This window comes from Hemitrygon akajei, chromosome 1, assembly GCF_048418815.1.
Source record: "Hemitrygon akajei chromosome 1, sHemAka1.3, whole genome shotgun sequence".
Taxonomy (NCBI): Eukaryota; Metazoa; Chordata; class Chondrichthyes; order Myliobatiformes; family Dasyatidae; genus Hemitrygon; species Hemitrygon akajei.
In genome coordinates, this window is record NC_133124.1 from 83,535,090 (window position 1) to 83,553,100 (window position 18,011).

The following is an 18,011-nucleotide window of genomic DNA, read 5'->3' on the forward strand; positions in this document are numbered from 1 at the left end:
TTTATTAGCCAGAGAGCGGAGAATCTGTTGAATGCTCTACCACAGACTGTGGTGGAGGCCAAGTCAGTGGGTATACTTAAGGCAGATGTTGATTGTTTCCTCATCTGTCAGGGCATCAAAGGATATAGCAATAAGGCAGATGTATGGGGTTGAGTGGGATCCAGGGTCAGCCATGATGAAATGGTGGAGAAGAATCAATAGGCTGAATAGCCTAATTATGCTCCTATGTCTTATGGTCTTATGTCTTACTTCCTGCAAGGTGGCATTTAGCAGCTTGGTGGCAATAGACATCTTTATGCCTCTGCAACATTTGTAGTCAGTGCAGCTTTTAAGACAAAGTTGGCAAAAGCTTATCAACTATTGTCATCTATTTTTGCACCATGGGAATATACTGATAGAAAAGTAAAGGATTAAGAAACTATAAAAAGGTTTTGATATTCATTTATGACATTCCAATGAATAGTTATTTGAATATTTGAATTTATTTAAATCTTACATTCATCCCACATCATGAGGGAGTAAAAATCTTTGCGTTGTGACTCAGTCACAATGTACAGATATGTGAATGTACAAGTCTAATGGCTTGTAGAAAGAAGCTGCCCCATAGCCTGTTGGTCCTGGCTTTAAAGCTGTGGTAGTGTTTGTCAGACAGCAGCAGCTGAAACAGTCCACAATGATCTTCCAGGCCTTCTTTCTACACCTGCTGCTGTAAGTGCCCACAATGGAGGGAAGTTCACATCCACATATGTGCTGGGCTGCCCGGACTTTCTGCAGTCCAGTGATCAGGTGCAGTTCCAATACCAGGAGGTGATACAGCTAATGAGGTTGCTCTCAGTAGTGCCCCTATAGAAGATCTTGAGGATCTGGGGGCTCATGCTGAACTTCTTCAGTCACCTGAGGTGGAAGAGATGCTGTTGTGCTTTTTTTGACACACAAGCCACTGTATACAGTCCAGGTGAGATCTTCGGTGATGTGTATACTGAGGAACTTGAAACTACTCACCCTCTCAACTGCAGACCCATTGATGTTGATCGGACCGAGCCTGTCTCTGTTTGTCCTGTAATCCACAATCAGCTCTTTTTGTTTTTGGATATTGAGGGAGAGGTTGTTATCTTGGCACCACTGTGTCAGGGTGTCAACCTCTTCTCTGTAGGCTGTCTCATCACTGCTAGAAATAAGGCCAATCAAAGTCATTCATTTGTGAATTTGATCAGCAGATTGGAGATGTGTGTGGCAGCACAGTTATGGGTGTAAAGGGAGTAGAGGAGAGGACTCAGGACACAACCCTGGGGGGCACCTGTGTTGAGGGTCAGAAGAGCAGAGATGAGGGAGCCCATCCTTACCACCTGTCCACAATCCAATAGGAAGTCTAGGATCCAGCTGCACAAGGCAGGGTGCAGGCTGAGGTCTCTGACCTTCCATTCAAGTCTGAAGGGACTACTGAACTGTAGTCCAGGAACAGTGTTCTAATGTATGCATTCCTCTTCTTCAGGTTAGTGAGGACAGTGTGTAGTGCTGTGGCTATGGCATCATCGGTAGACCAGTTCCATTGGTAGGCGAACTGTAGGGGGTCCAGTGTGGGTGGTAGCATGCTGCAACCAGCCCGTCAAAGCACTTATAATTGAGGTGAGTGCGACAGGGCACCAATCATTCAAGCATGCTACCTTGATTTTCTTAGGTACAGCAACAATGATGGACGATTTGAAGCAGGAGGGTACTACATACTGGGAGAGGGAGCTGTTCATTTTGAAGATCATGTGGTAATATTGGAATGTGTCCAAGATTTTCATGACATTGTATTAGTATTAAATGGAAGTTTTTTTTAAATGACCAACTTTATATTTGCCTGATTTCTTTGGTATTGTCGTGCGATCTGTACTCAACTTAAAGATGTCAATAAAAAATTCACATTCAGTAAAGATGGTGTCATAATCCTCATCCTGACCATATGCAGGCAGAGCTGTTTAAAGTGAATGCTTTGTTGATTTTTTTTTAGGAAATGCTGCTTATTCTTTATCACTTGTGTGATTGGCATGCAGTTTTAAATGTGACTTTTGAGAACTGAACATTCATTTCCTAAGCACTGGAATTTCCCCAGTATTTTGCCAAAGAATGTTTTATATTAAAATATGTAGAGCTTCAAATGTATCGTATTATCTTGTGTGTTCCTTTCAATTCCAGATAAAGGGATCCTGTTACAGTATAAATTGACAAATAATATGTGAAGATAATGTCTAACGCATACAGATATTTTAAAAGTCAGGGTAGTAAGACAAGAAGCAAAAAGAAAAATACTTTCAGGATCTGCTGAGTGTTGTCCTATGCATTTGTTAGCCACACTTAAAACAGTTTGTTCCAGTTTCTCTTGTGGTGAGCTGGCTGAAGGACTCAAATTAAAGTGTCTAGTTCTGTTCCTGTTTATTTAACTTAAGTAAACAATTCGCAAGAAAGCTTTTGTCAAGCAAAAGGGGCAAGTCTACAAGAATTATGTTTTCACATGCAACATCCTGCTATATTGTATATTCTCTACCACGGATTTCAGTTGATTCATGGTTATTGTGCTGTATGCCACAGTGTTTCAGTCTAGCACCTGGGGACTTGTTATATCTGCAGTTCATCAAGCTGTTAAGTTTCATGCTGCTTACCTCACAGCTCTGCATTACTCAACTCTAAAAAACATGTTCAATGGCAGCTGGATCGACACCGTAAAGCTGCACATTTTATCATGCAGACTGATAATCTGAATGTCACCACGGTGAAGGTCAGGCAAGCAAATGACTGGATTTGGGGAAAAGGTAAAAGGAAAACAGACACTAGCATCTTTAACATCTTTCAATGTCTCAGGATACCCCCAAAGTATATTAGAGTCAATTAAATAATTGCAATGTATTCAATCAGATTGTCCACACCAAACTCCTACGGGAAGATAACCAGTTTTGAATGATGTTGATTTGTGTTGATTATTGGCCATGTGACTGGGAAAAATCACCTGATCTTCAAAATGGGGACTTTTGAGAACAGAGTGAAAAATTAATAACACATACCTTAATATAATACAAATGCTAGGGTTTGCAAAAGAGAAATGCCTTAATGTTTGTTTCAATTTAAATATTTCATGACCCGTTTTTAAAACAGCAAAGAAAATGTTAGGGCTAATTAATTCTTCTTCAAATTTAAATGTCCTGATGTGACATTCTAAGCAAATGACTTACTTTTTCTTTTGTGTTTTGTCATTTCAGCTGAACAAGAATTTGTGAAGATAATCATCATTGTTGCAGTAATGACTGTGATGGTAGTTGTAATCATTTGCCTGCTAAACCATTACAAACTTCTAACACGGTCTTTCATAAATCGGCAGAGTCAAGCTAGACGGCAAGAGGAAGCATTGCATCCTGTAAGTTTAATAAGTGTTTACATACTCAAAATGGAAACAATTTTCACAAAATGGAAATGCAGAAGTAGCTTAAACATCATTTCAAAGATGTATTAAATGCATGATTATCTTTATTTTTATTTACTGCGTATTCTGCTGTTGAACTGAATTTTATTAAGTGAGTGAATTTGCATTAACTTGTCTTAATTCTCAGGATGTTGAAGTGTGCCAAAAAATATAGCTGCTTCTAAAAATCTTTATTGTTCCATTTTTTTCCAAAACATCTCCATTTTGTCAGTGGACATTCATTTTTATGTTTCTAATGTAATTTGTGTTAACTATTACAAGTGAAAGGTAGAAACTTCCTCTCTCCCTTTCTCTTCACCATCTACACCTCGGACTTCAACTACTGCACAGAGTCTTGCCATCTTCAGAAGTTTTCTGATGACCCTGCCATTGTTGGATGCATCAGCAAGGGAGATGAGGCTGAGTACAGGGCTACGGTGGGAAACTTTGTCACATGGTGTGAGCAGAATCATCTGCAGCTTAATGTGAAAAAGACTAAAGAGCTGGTGGTGGACCTGAGGAGGGCTAACGCACTGGTGACCCCTGTTTCCATCCAAGGGGTCAGTGTGGACATGGTGGAGAATTACAAATACCTGGGGTTACAAATTGACAATAAACTGGACTGGTCAAAGAACACTGAGGCTGTCTACAAGAAGGGTCAGAGCCGTCTCTATTTCCTGAGGAGACTGAGGTCCTTTAACATCTGCCGGAAGATGCTGAGGATGTTCTACAAGGCTGTGGTGGCCAGTGCTATCATGTTTGTTGTTGTGTGCTGGGGCAGTAGGCTGAGGGTAGCAGACACCAACAGAATCAACCAACTCATTCGTAAGGCCAGTGATGTTGTGGGGGTGGAACTGGACTCTGTGACGGTGGTGTCTGAAAAGAGGATGCTGTCTAAGTTGCATGCCATCTTGAACAATTACTCCCATCCACTCCATAATGTACTGGTTAGGCACAGGAGTACATTCAGCCAGAGACTCATTCCACCGAGATGTAACACTGAGTGTCATAGGAAGTCATTCCTACCTGTGGCCATCAAACTTCACAACTCCTGCCTCGGAGCGTCAGACACCCTGAGCCAATAATACGTACACAACGCTGGAAGAACTCAGCAGGTCAGGCAGCATCTGTGAGAAAAGATCTTTCCTCTGATTGGTTTTCCACCTGGCGCCTCTAGGCCCTCCCCCCTCCCCTATCTCTATTACTTCCCCCCCATTCCTGATGAAGGGTCTCGGCCCAAAACGTTGGCTGCTCTTTTCTCACGGATGCTGCCTGACCTGCTGAGTTCTTCCAGCGTTGTGTACGTATTCTTTGATCCACAGCATCTGCAGTTGTATTTTTGTACCCTGAGCCAATAGGCTGGTCCTGGACTTATTTCCACTTGGCATGATTAACTTATTATTTAATTATTTATGGTTTTATATTGCTATATTTCTTCACTATTCTTGGTTGGTGCGGCTGTAATGAAACCCAATTTCCCCTTGGGATCAATAAAGTATGTCTGTCTGTCTTCTGAAGAGAAGAGATTGCACAATTCCATGTTTAAATACAAGATATCAATTATAAAGCTGTTGGGCCTTGTCACAATCCTCCTGGTATCATACATCATAAAACTCTTTAAACACAAGAGCTTCTGCAGTTGTTGGAAATCTTGAGCAGCACATACAACATGCTGGAGGAACTGAGCAAGTCAGGCAGGATCCATGGAAAGGAATAAAAAGTTGATGTTTTGGGCCAAGGTACTGATGGAAGGGCCTGATGAAGGCCTAACTTGTTGAGTTCTCCAGCATATTGTGTGTATGTGGCTCTTAAAATTCAGTGTTTGCATTAGGTTAGGAATCTGTGTTTGAGGCAAATAATCTGAATTAACTTTTTTTAAAACTGGACTGATGAGTTTTAAAGTGTGGTCTGGGCAGATAATTAAAGTACAAAATCGGTTGCACAAAGAGTTGATTAGATGGATGATAATTAAGAAATACATTCAATTATTAATTACCCAGAGGCTAATTACTGAATCAGAATCAAGTTTATTATCACTGACATATGTCATGAAATTTGTTTTTGTGGCAGCAATAAGTGCAATACATAAAATAATTTGACATAAAAGGCATTGATCATGTGGATAGTCAGAGGCTTTTTCCCAGGACTGAAATGGTTGCCACAAGAGGACACAGGTTTAAGGTGCTGGGGAGTAGGTACAGAGGAGATATCAAGGGTAAGTTTTTTTACTCAGGGAGTGGTGAGTGCGTGGAATGGGCTGCCGGCAATGGTGGTGGAGGCAGATACAACAAGGTCTTTTAAGAGACTTTTGGAGAGGTACATGGAGCTTAGTAAAATAGAGGGCTATAGGTAAGCCTAGTAATTTCTAAGATAGGGACATGTTCGGCACAACTTTGTGGGCCGAGGGGCCTGTATTGTGCTGTAGGTTTTCTATGTTTCTAATTACTATTAGTTAAAATAAGATATAGTAAAAATAAATAAGTAGTGCAAAAAGAGCAATTAGTGAGGTAGTGTTCATGGACTGTTCAGAAATTTGATAGAGGGGAAAAAACTGTTTTAAAAATGTTGACTGGATGTATTCAAGCTCTTGTACTTCCTTTCTGATGGTAGCAATGAGAAGAGGGCATGTCCTGGATATACTGGCTTTATGATTAACCATTTGAGGGAGAGAAAAAAAGCTCACACTTCTAGCTCAGTGACTGGTAGGAAGGTGCAGTACTGTGATTACCTCCTTTGGTTGCAGTTGACTGATTTTGTTCTTTTCAGGTGGTGGTTTTTGTCAGGAATACTACAAAATCCCTGCTCTGATAGATAGATAGATACTTTATTCATCCCCATGGGGAAATTCAACTTTTTTTTCCAATGTCCCATACACTTGTTGTAGCAGAACTAATTACATACAATACTTAACTCAGTAAAAAAAATATGATATGCATCTAAATCCCCATCTCAAAAAGCATTAATAATAGCTTTTAAAAAGTTCTTAAGTCCTGGCGGTAGAATTGTAAAGCCTAATTGCTCTGTACCTAATCTCAAATTTCCTGTGGGATAAGAACTTTTCATTGTCCTGGGGATGTGTAAGTTTCTTCAGAATGCCCCCACACCTGCATGTGGAGTAGATAGAGGAAAATATATGTTGTATTGCTATTGGATGGCCAGTCAACATTCCCAAAGCAGTGGCAAAACTAGATAGGTTCTTGAAGGCTATTGAGATCATTGGGTAATGAGCAGTGGTCCTATTGGTAAAGCAAGGTCCTACCAGTAATTCCTGTTTTTGCTGATTAGCCTGGCAGAGGTGGAAAATGAGTTTGTAAAAAGAGGACAGAGCCTCAAGTATTCATGTGGATTTGAATATAGGTCAAGTTGCTAAAGTCTTGCTTTGTGTAGTGGGTGTAGGGGAAAGTGCTACTCAAAACTGAAGTGTTGACCATTCATCTTGATGGGGCTGGTTACTGGGCTGTTTTACATTATTCATTTTGTTTTGCATTATCTGTGAAGGTGCTTCCCTCCATTATCCTGGATAAATGAAGTGAAAATTTGTAAAATGACTCTTTTCTTCTATAATTCTCTGTATGATTGAACTTAATCCATAAACATTTGAAGTCGTATGATTTTTAACATCACCATTGCTATTGTGAACATTTTTATTTTCTAGACTATTTGGGAGTGTTTGAATAAATGCCTTTGTGGATATATAGCCAAGAAAAGGCAGATAAGTTCAATTTCTCCCAATTAATTTAAAAAAGTTAGCAGACCATGGGTGTCTGTTTTTACTTTTATGGAGTTAATAGTTTTTAAATCATTGCCACAATCATAAAATGAAGTTAGATTGGGTTACAATTAAAAGGCCTGTTGTCTTTTAAAACTAACTATACACAATTTCACTTGTGTACTATTCTAGAAACCTCATGCCCCAACCTACACCTTTATTCACCTCAACAATGATACAACCTACTACAAGAAATTTAATTCTCTTTCATATACAAAAACTTCTAACATTCTCAAAGAGTAAGTGGAAAACATTTACAGAGATTTTGAGAGAGTGCAGATGCTGGAATAATGAGAGAAGCTAGGAACAATCCCTTTAGGCGAGGCAGCATTTCACCTATAAATCTATGAGTGTCAATTGTGCATTCGGTACTCCTAGTATGAACTCCTCTACCTGACATGCATATTGGGTGATTGTTTTATTGAGCATCTTCAATCTGTCTACCACAACAGCCAGATACCCCAGTGGCCAGCTATTTAATTCATTATACTTTATTGTCACCAAACAATTGATACTAGAACAGGACAACTTCCATACCAGGTTGTGATGCACCCTAGAAGAATGCTTTCTATGGTGCATCTATAAAAATTAGTGAGGGTTTTACGGGACAGGCCAAATTTCTTCAGCTTTCTCAAGAAGTAAAGGTGCTGGTGGGCCTTCTTGGCAGTGGACTCTGCTTGGTTAGACCAAGTCAGGTCATTTGTGATATTCACCCCGAGGAACTTAAAGCTTTTGACCTGTTCCACCTGCGCACCACCGATGTAGATGGGGTTGTGCGGTCCGCTACTCCTTCTGAAGTCAACAACCAATTCTTTCGTCTTGCTGACATTGAGGGATAGGTTATTGTCTTCGCACCATGCCACCAGGTTCTTAATTTCCTCTCTGTACTCAGACTCATCATTAGCCAAGAAACGGCCCACAATTGTGGTGTCATCAGCAAACTTGTATATTGAGTTTGATGGAAACTTGGCTACACAATCATGGGTGCACAGTGAGTACAGCAGGGGGCTGAGTACACAGCCTTGTGGGGCACCGGTGCTCAGAGTGATTGTAGAGGAGAGCTTGTCCCTATTTTTACAGCCTGAGTCCTGTCTGTGAGGAAGTTGAAGATCCAGCTGCAGATCTGAGTGCTAAGACCCAGCTGCAGATCTGAGTGCTAAGACCCAGGTTCCGGAGCTTAGGAATCAGTTTATTTGGAATGATGGTATTAAAGGCAGAGCTGTAGTCGATGAAAAGGAGTCTTACATATGTGTCTTTATTCTCCAGGTGTTCTAAGGAGGAATGTAGTGCCAGAGAGATGGCATCTGCCGTTGACCTGTTGCTCCGGTAGGCAAATTGCAAAGCGTCGAGGTTGACCGGCAGGTTATGGTTGATGTGTGCCATAACCAATCGCTTGAAGCACTTCATAGCAATTGATGGTAGAGCCACAGGTCGGTAGTCATTCAGGCATGCCACCTTGCTTTTCTTCGGCACCGAGATTATCGTTGCCTTCTTAAAACACGAGGGGATCTTAGACTGAAGCAGGGAGCAGTTGAAGATGTCAGCAAACACTCCAGCTAGCTCACTTGCACAGGCCCGGAGAACCCGTCCCGGGACGTCATCTGGGCCCATCGCCTTCCTTGGATTTATCTTCAGGAAGGCTCTTCTAATGTTTTCCTCGATGACGATGAATCTTGATGCCACCAGGTCCGGTTCATCCAGAGGGAGCTGGACGCTCCTCTTCTGTTCAAATCTTTCCATTTCCACATTGACATGTCTGTCCATGGCTGCCTTTACTACCATGTGATTGCAATGAGGTAGTCTCTTGATTTTTCTAACTTTTGGAAACTCTTCCCCTTTTTCTCTCTCTCCCTCTACCCACCCAATTTGCTTGTCCCTGAGTACCCTTTCTCATTCCTCTTACCTGCCCTAGCCTTCACCGTCCTCCCTCTGGATCCACTTCCCTCTCTCATCATTCAGCTATCATCTGCCAGCCAGCTCGTGCTCCTTCCTTTCCTATTCTAGCTTCTTATTCTGACTTCTAATGCCTTTCTTTCCAGTGTTGATGAATGTCTTGGCCCAAAATGTCATCTGTTTTTTTTCTCTCCATAGATGCTGCCTGACCTGCAAGTTCCTCTAGCATTTTGTGTGTGTTGAATGACATTAAAAGAGTAGGAAGTTTAATGTATTTTATTGCTACATCAAGAAGCATTTTTTAAAGTAGTTTTGGTTAACATTTTACTTTTCTGCTATTGATGTTGCTAACCACAAAGAGATTAAGAAGAATATACTGGGCATTCTACAGATTTTTAAAAACTATAGTTATTTCACAAAGTTATCTTCAATTCAGGGATTCTTTAAATCCTCTTCTAATTTCATGTTCATTCATTATCAGAAGGCTCCTATCATCCAATGCTGCCATAATTACTTTAAGTTTTTAGGTATCTCGTCCAACTAGGATAAGATATGGCACAATAGTTCAGTGTTTCTTCTGCCATCTATTTTTTTTTTTGTTTTTCTCGGTCCATGTGTTCTTTTTTTTTCTGTCTCTCACTCTATGCTTTTATTTTGTTAGGTCTAGCGCAACAGTCATTCCACATCTGTTACTATGCCAGAACTGTCTTTTTAACTATATCATTTCTCACAGCATTTAACTTGATATTATATTGCTCCGTTTAGATTTTGCTGCAACTCCTTTCAACTTTTCTTTGCCCAGGCCACTTTAATACTGTTGATCCAACAATGTATTCTACCAGTTTAATGCCACTCAGTTAATTGACATGTTCTTCCCTGATTATATGGCAGCCAGCATTCCGTATCCTAAATAATTTCTATCACTGGCTATGTAGACAAGCAATAACAAACAACAAATGGATCAATCTAATTGCACCATCCCATTTTGAACATGGAGCAGAAATATGATCATAATAATGCCTGGAGTTATCCATAATGAGAGCCAAGGCATTTTGGCAGGTAAAAGAGAATATTTCATCTGAAGGATATACCATTCACCTCATGTGAATATGTTTGATGCTATCCTAGCTGTGATTATTCAACATGGGAGAAGCCAGATTTTAAACATAATGCTTTCATGTTTGGTGACTATGAAGCGTATTGGTTGAGACATTTCACACACTTGGCTGTCATTGCTGCACAGCTGCTGTTCATAATGCTGCCTAGAGGTATGTAACCTTGTCCTGTATTTTGTTTCTCTGTGCAAAGGCATTAACAAGAAGTAAATCATACAAGTACTTAATGTAGAAAATAATACAAGGATACATATGATTAAGGAAGGAATAGGCTTGCGCAGAGCATAAGCACCCATTTAGATTAGATGAATCAAATATTTTTTCTCTCTGTGTAGTCTGCTCTAAGCAAATGTGGATTCTGGATGAAAGATTTCTGCCCAAAAGATTGACTGTTTATTCCCCCCCCCCCCAAGATGCTGCCTGTCTCACTGAGTTCCATCAGCATTTTGTGTGTGTTGCTCAAGATTTTCAGCACCTGCAGAATCTCTTGTGTCTATAAATCTGTTCCTAACTTCCCATAAGAACACAAGAAAATAGGACTAGGCCACTCAGCCCCTTAAACCTGCCTCACCATTCAATATGATCATGGCTGATCTAGGCTGGTTTCAACCCCTCTTATGTTCCAGTTCTCCATAATCATTAACTGCTCAATTCTTGCAAGCCTTTACCAGGATCCACGAACTACATGCTGTGCCTTAATTCAGCATCGTCCAAGGACAGAGTTCACACAATTGGTACAGAGATTTGATGATGTGCATCTGGTTGAAAAGGTGTATGAAAGATCTATGGGATAAATGAGAAGAAGCAAGTAAAATGGGATGAAGCTCACATAGGGTGCAAATCTGGGTGTAGGCCATTCAAGTTGGATGGTATATTTTACAGCTCAGGCAACTGCCAGTCTTCCATTTTAAAAAAATACCTTGCCCAGCCTTGCACCCTGGAAACTTTCCAAGGTGCAAATCCATGGTCTATCGAGACTAACGGAGGCCTGCACACACAGACACACACACACATTTCTGTGTTTTGGATTCTATATAAACATCTGTGCTAAAAATTATAAAGTTGGGTTGTGTTTATTGTTCTAATTAGTTAATATATAAAATATTTTTCCATAAATTATTTAAATTTTGAAAGCAATTTTTACATAGGTTTTGCATTATGAATGCATAATAAAGAATATGAATATTAAAAATAAACTTGGCAAAGAGAAAGGATCTAGTACTTTACCAGCATATAGGATGAATAAACTCTTCTCAGGCTTCGAGCCAGGTTGGTACAGGTTTCGATTTTAACCAACATTTCAATGACAAGCTCTGCTGTCTTTGTCAGGGATGATGCCTAGCATATCTAGTCTGGACTAGACGTGCCTAGGCATCATCCCTGATGAAGATAGCAGAGTTTGTCATTGAAACATCAGTTAAAATCGATACCAGGCTGGAAGCCCAAGAAAAGTTTAGATGAAACTTAGCAAAGTAAATTATGGTAAATTTTCATCCATGTACATGTTTAAAAATAGATATTATAATACATATGTTTAATTCTATAATTAATTTCTCCACTTTGGAGAAATCGAAAAATTACTTTAGAAAAATGTTGTGGAGTTCAAAGTACCATGATTGGGTGAATAACGTTACGTTCTTGATGGCTGTCATCTACAGTCCCAGAAGAAGCTGAGCTTCATTAGCTCTATAAGTGGCTTGATCAAGTCTCATAACTTTTCACTCCACAGTTCTAATAGTGAAACATTGCTTTGTGCTCTTGCTTTTTATGTAACTTATTCAAAATAATTATATATTTGGTACATATTTTGAGTATTTTATTTCTAACATCTATATTAGTAAACTATCAGTAAAATATGAAATATTAATATATTGTATTATAGTTACCAATTTTTTTTACTATAAACAGATATTAGAACTTTTTATAAGAAATAAAAAAGGAACTGCATTCCGTTTATTGTTGCTGTAAATTCTTTTTCTTCAAGTTCACATCCACCTAATGAGCATTTTATTGATAAAGCAACTGTAAAATGCTCAAAAAGCAGAGTGTCCATGGATAAAACCCAATTAATTAAATAAAAGAATGCACAGTGGTATGCATACTCAGACTTTACAGTGCTTTTTCTTAGAGAAAGCAACTGTGTGGGAGTAATTCCTTTGGGTTCATAATTATGTCAGTTAAGTATATTATATTTTTCCTTGGATGAGCCCAACCTATTTGTGTATCCACGGTGGATATCATTGCATTAATGATTATTTTGTTATTTAATCTGGTAACTGTTAATTCATCAGCCTTGTCTTTACTAACTTATTTTAGTTTCAATGAAATGTTTTTGGAACTTTGAATTCAGAAAGAACACCAATGAATTTATGAAGAATATGATGTCACCATCTGAGCATATTAGACTCCAGCAAGTGATTATAGGAATGTTACAAAGGAGTAGGCCATTCAGTCCTTGAATTATAAATATCAAATGCATGAGGACCTTTATGATAATCAGTAAATTGTCTAGTAGTAGGATATGCAGAATAGTACTACTACGTCAACTCAGGCCTGGGGGGCTGGTGTCGGGCACGATGATGGACTCTCCACTCCTCCCTCTCCCTTATCAGTGTGTTCAGTTCATCTACGTTAGCCGCGGTGCTATCTTCTAGGAGCTTGTTGACCATACTCTTGGGAGGGTACCCAGGGTTCATCCTTCCATGCTTGGGCTCCCATGTGATGACTAGGCTGGTAGGTAGCTCAGGGTAGCGTAGACAGTGCCCTGCTAGCTGCAGTCTTCTCGCCTTGATTTTAGTAGTGAGCATCGGTAAGTCGTCATAGAGCTCGGCGTTCGCCATGTGCTGTTGCCAACTCACATCAAGAGCCATCCGGAGCATTTGTGTATAGCAACCATCTAGTGACTTTCGCATGGTCTTGATGAGTGTCCACGTCTCGCATCTGTACATGAGAATGGACTCTATGACTGCTATAAAGATCCTCTTTTTGAGCCCTCTGGTCAGGTTCGAGCTCTAGATTTACTTCATGTCATTCATAATCCTCCACACCAGCATCTTACGTATCTTTATGTCCTTCTCTGAATTCATTATTCTTGACCCGAGGTACTTGAAGTCTAAGACTTCAAGACTTTACGGTCTTGAGAGTACCTTCGTTGCAGTTGAATGCCATGTACTGTCTTTTTAGCATTTAGATGAAGTACAACTTTATTGCACTCAATTATCACTTTTGTCAGTAGCTGCTGTGCTTCCTCCATCTGGTCAGAGAGCAGATAGATAGATAGATAGATAGATAGATAGATACTTTATTCATCCCCATGGGGAAATTCAAAATTTTTCCAATGTCCCATACACTTATTGTAGCAAAACTAATTACATACAATATTTAACTCAATATAAATATGCATCTAAAATCACCCTCTCAAAAAGCATTAATAAATAGCGTTTAAAAAGTTCTTAAATAGTTTACTAAGAAATACATTGAATGGTAACTTAAGCTCAGTCCTGACCCCGGCACTTTAACATATCCTACCCCTGGCGTTTGAATTGTAAAGCCGAATGGCACTGGGGAGTAATGATCTCTTCATCCTGTCTGAGGAGCATTGCATTGATAGCAACCTGCCGCTGAAGCTGCTTCTCTGTCTCTGGATGGTGCTATGCAGAGGATGTTCAGGGTTTTCCATGATTGACCGTAGCCTACTCAGCACCCTTCACTCTGCTACCGATGTCATACTCTCAGTTCTGTGCCCACGACAAAGCCCGCCTTCCTTACCAGCTTATTAAGACGTGAGGCGTCCCTCTTCTTAATGCTGCCTCCCCAACACGCCACCACAAAGAAGAGGGCGCTCTCCACAACTGACCTATAGAACATCTTCAGCATCTCACTACAAACATTGAATGACGCCAACCTTCTAAGGAAGTACAGTCGACTCTGTGCCTTCCTGCACAAGGCATCTGTGTTGGCAGTCCAGTCTAGCTTCTCGTCTAACTGCACTCCCAGATACTTGTAGGTCTTAACCTGCTCCACACATTCTCCATTAATGATCACTGGCTCCATATGAGGCCTAGATCTCCTAAAGTCTACCACCATCTCCTTGGTCTTGGTGATATTGAGACGCAGGTAATTTGAGTTGCACCATATCACAAAGTCCTGTATCAGTTTCCTATACTCTTCCTCCTGTCCATTCCTGACACACCCCACTATGGCCGTGTCATCAGCGAATTTCTGCACATGGCAGGACTCCGAGTTATATTGGAAGTCTGATGTGTACAGGGTGAACAGGACCGGAGAGAGCACGGTCCCCTGCGGTGCTATGTCATCTGCAAAATCGAGATCTGTGAGCGTAACTGGTCTGACCCTTTTGGTTCGTCCTGGTTTTATGGTAAAACCAAGCTTGTCATGATCTTTGGTAGCTTGACGTAGAGCGTAATCAAGGACAATTATAAAGATGTAGGGTGCCAGAGTACCTCCTTGCAGCACACCAGCTAGGAGCTTGAACACTGCTGTTTCTCCGTCTGGTGATACAACTTTCACCATGGCCTTGGTATAGCTGGACTCTATTGCTCTCTGTAGACGGTCTGGCACTCCGTAAGCTTTCAGGATCTTCAGCATTTTACCTTGATGTTAGTGGGTGTGAATAAATTCCAATAACCTCAAATATTCTCAGGAATGAAGCTCAATTTTTAGACTTTTTTTTCTACTGGCAAAATCAGCATTTACTGTTTATCCCTAACTGCCATTGAAAAGTCTAACTGTTAAAAGATACTCCCAAAATAAAGCTCCGAGATTTGGACCCAGCAATGATTGTAACGGTCACAGGTTGGGAGATGTTGACAGAGTAGCCTTGGCAGTACATTTTGTAAACAGTACCCAGTCTCACTGTAGTTTGATGCTAGAGGATAGGGTACCAATCAATTAGACTTTCTCATGTTTGGCATTGGGCTTCTTGTATGATCTGCACTCAGTCAAGCTATTGGGAATACTTCATTAAAGTCCAAAGTAAATTTATGTAACATGGGTTTACTCTGGTTCAAAGGTTGGCAATCAATGGTGATGGTGTGCTGCAGGGGTTGGTGCTGAGCCCGCAACTGTTCACAATATATGTTAGTTATCAAGTGTAGTGTATCTAAGTTTGCTGATGATGCTAAATTGAGTGGAGTGGAAAAGTAAATTGTGCAGAAGATATGGAAAGTCTGCAGAGAGATATAGATACTGTAGGTTAAAGAAGAAGAAGAATAGCCCTTAACTCGGCAGTGGAGTTACTGGGGCACCGTTTTTTGATGGTGTTTCCGTAGCAAGCTATTCTTGCTTTCACAAGGCCAAGTTGCTAGCTCAACGCTCAACCCGACTTGGATTTGAACTCAGGAACCTTCGCTCTGGAGTCCGGCACTGATATTATTACGCCATCAAGTGGGAATACTGTAGGTTAAGTGAGTGGGCAAGGGTCTGGCAGATGGAGTAGAATGCTGTTAATGCAAGGTCATCCATTTTGGAAGAAAAAATGAAACAGCAGATTACAATTCGAATGGTAAAAAAAAATTGCAGCATGCTGCTGTGCAGAGGGACTTTGGAGTGCTTGTGTATGAATCGCAAAAGGTTGGTTTGAAGGTGTAGCAGGCTATCAAGAAGGCAAATGGAATGTTGGCCTTCATTCTTAGAAGAATTGAATTTAACTGAATTTTGCTAGAGGGGGTGCTGCAACTGTACAGGGTACTTGGTGAGGCTGCACCTGCAATACTGTGTGCAGTTCTAGTCTCCTTTCTTGAGGCAGGATATACTAATCTCGGAGGCGGTGCAGAGGAGGTTCACCAGGTTGATTCCAGAGATGAGGGGGTTAGACTAGGAGGGGAGATTGAGTTGCCTGGGAAGGTACTCACTGGAATTCAGAAGAATGAGAGGGGATCTTATAGAAACATAAAAAAATTATGTAAAGGATAGCTAAGATAGAGGCAGGAAAGTATTTTCTACTTGTAGGTGAGACTAGAACTAGGAGATAGAACCCCAAGATTCAGTCAATTTAGGATGGAGATGAGGAAGAACTACTTTTCCCAAAGAGTGGTGAATCTGTAGAATTCTCTGCCCAATGAAGCAGTGGAGGCTACCTCAGTAAATATATTTAAGACAAGGTTGGATAGGTTTTTGCATAGTAGGGGAATTAAGGGTTATGGGGAAAAGGCAGATAAGTGAAGATGAGTCCATGGCCAGAGCAGCCATGATCTTAGTGAATGGCGGAGCAGGCTCAATAGGCCAAATGGCCTACTCTTGTTCCTATTTCTTATGTTCTGATGTATCCACTACTTTTTGTATGATTTTCCATTCAAGGACACGTGTGTTCCCATACCATCAATATCCTGACCTGTAGACTGACAGCAAATCCTTGGTGTGTTGGGATTTGAGTCTGTCACTACCAGATGCGCAGCTTTGTGCACTCACATACCCAGTGCGTATGTGGTTGATTCAGTTGATTTTCTGGTCATTGGTGATCCACAAGAAGTGGGGACTCAAGAATGGTGATGATATTGTTTTTCAAGATTAAATGATAAGATTCTCTCTCTTGGAACATAGAATTGTTACAGTACAGGATGTCAGTCCACAATGTCTGTGTTGAACAGAATGCTGAATTAAACTAATCCCTTCTGCCAGCACCTTGATAACCATTATTGTATCTTCTTCAATTACTACCTGTCACAATGGCACATACCTCTCCGCTTGAAAAAAACACATCCCTTTTAAACTTTCCAGCTCTCACCTTAAAGCTTCTGAACCCTCTCCAAAGCCACTACCTCTTACCTGTAATGGGGCAACCAGAACTGCACACAGTAGTCCAAGACTGCTTAACCAACATTTTACGCAGCTGCAACATGACTTCCTGACTGAACCCCTCGTGATCAAGGTAAACCTGCTACATTCCTTCTATGGACTTGCATTGCCGCTCACAGGGAGGTAAGGATTTGGACCCCAAGATCCCTCTGTATGTACTGTAAATGCTTTTCAGGATCCTGCCATTAACTGTATATTTTCCCCTTTTATTTGACTTACCAAAATGCAATATCTCACACTTGCCTGGATTAAATACCATCTCCTGTTACCTCACACATAATGTATTTTAATTATGTCCCACTATGTCCTTTTGATGACCACCTTCACCCTCTACAACTTTACTAATTCTTGTCTTGTTTGCAAACTTACTAACCAATCCGCTTACATTTTTGTTCAATTCATGTAGATGCATCACAACTAACTGAGGCTTCAGCACTGATCTTTGCAAAACACTGCTTGCCACAGGTCTTCCACCATGACCCATGTCTTCAATGGGTAAGCCAGTTTTGAATCCAAACTACCAATTCACTGTGGATCCCATGCATCTTAATCTTCCTGATTATCTACCATAATGAATTTTGTAGAACACTTTCCAAATAAACACTACTGTCTCATCTACTCTCATCAATCACCTTAGTCACCACCTCAAGACTCAATCAAATTTTTAGGACATGATCTGCCCTACACAAAGCTATGCTGACATAGCCCATGTTCTTCCAAATGTGAGTAAGTCCTATTCCTAAGAAGCCTCTCCAATAGCTTCCTTACCATAAATGTGAGGCTCACCAGCCTATACTTTCCTGGATTATTGCTGTGTCTCTTGAATAAAGGAACAACACTGTCTACTCTCCAGTCGTCTGAGACTTCACTGGTGCAGATGGACATTGCTTGGGATTTCTGTGGGGCATGGATGTCACTTATTTGCCCATTCCTTCACTTGTGCAGGTCTTGCAACATACAGACATGCTTCATTCTCTTA

The 18,011-nt window shown here is 40.5% G+C and overlaps 1 protein-coding gene across 5 annotated transcripts in view; it reads left to right on the forward strand.

Annotated features, from left to right (window-relative positions):
* The window catches only part of ldlrad4a (low density lipoprotein receptor class A domain containing 4a), a 247,393-nt gene that overhangs the window by 218,743 nt on the left and 10,639 nt on the right, over window positions 1-18,011 (forward strand). For 4 of the 5 annotated variants that reach the window (XM_073046744.1, XM_073046752.1, XM_073046738.1 and 1 more), the window contains one exon: window positions 3,240-3,394. In XM_073046744.1, the coding sequence (XP_072902845.1) occupies window positions 3,240-3,394 (155 nt within the window). Of the gene's footprint in view, window positions 1-2,636; window positions 2,796-3,239; window positions 3,395-18,011 lie in introns of those variants that run through there. The other variant, XM_073046760.1, reaches the window with a different exon arrangement.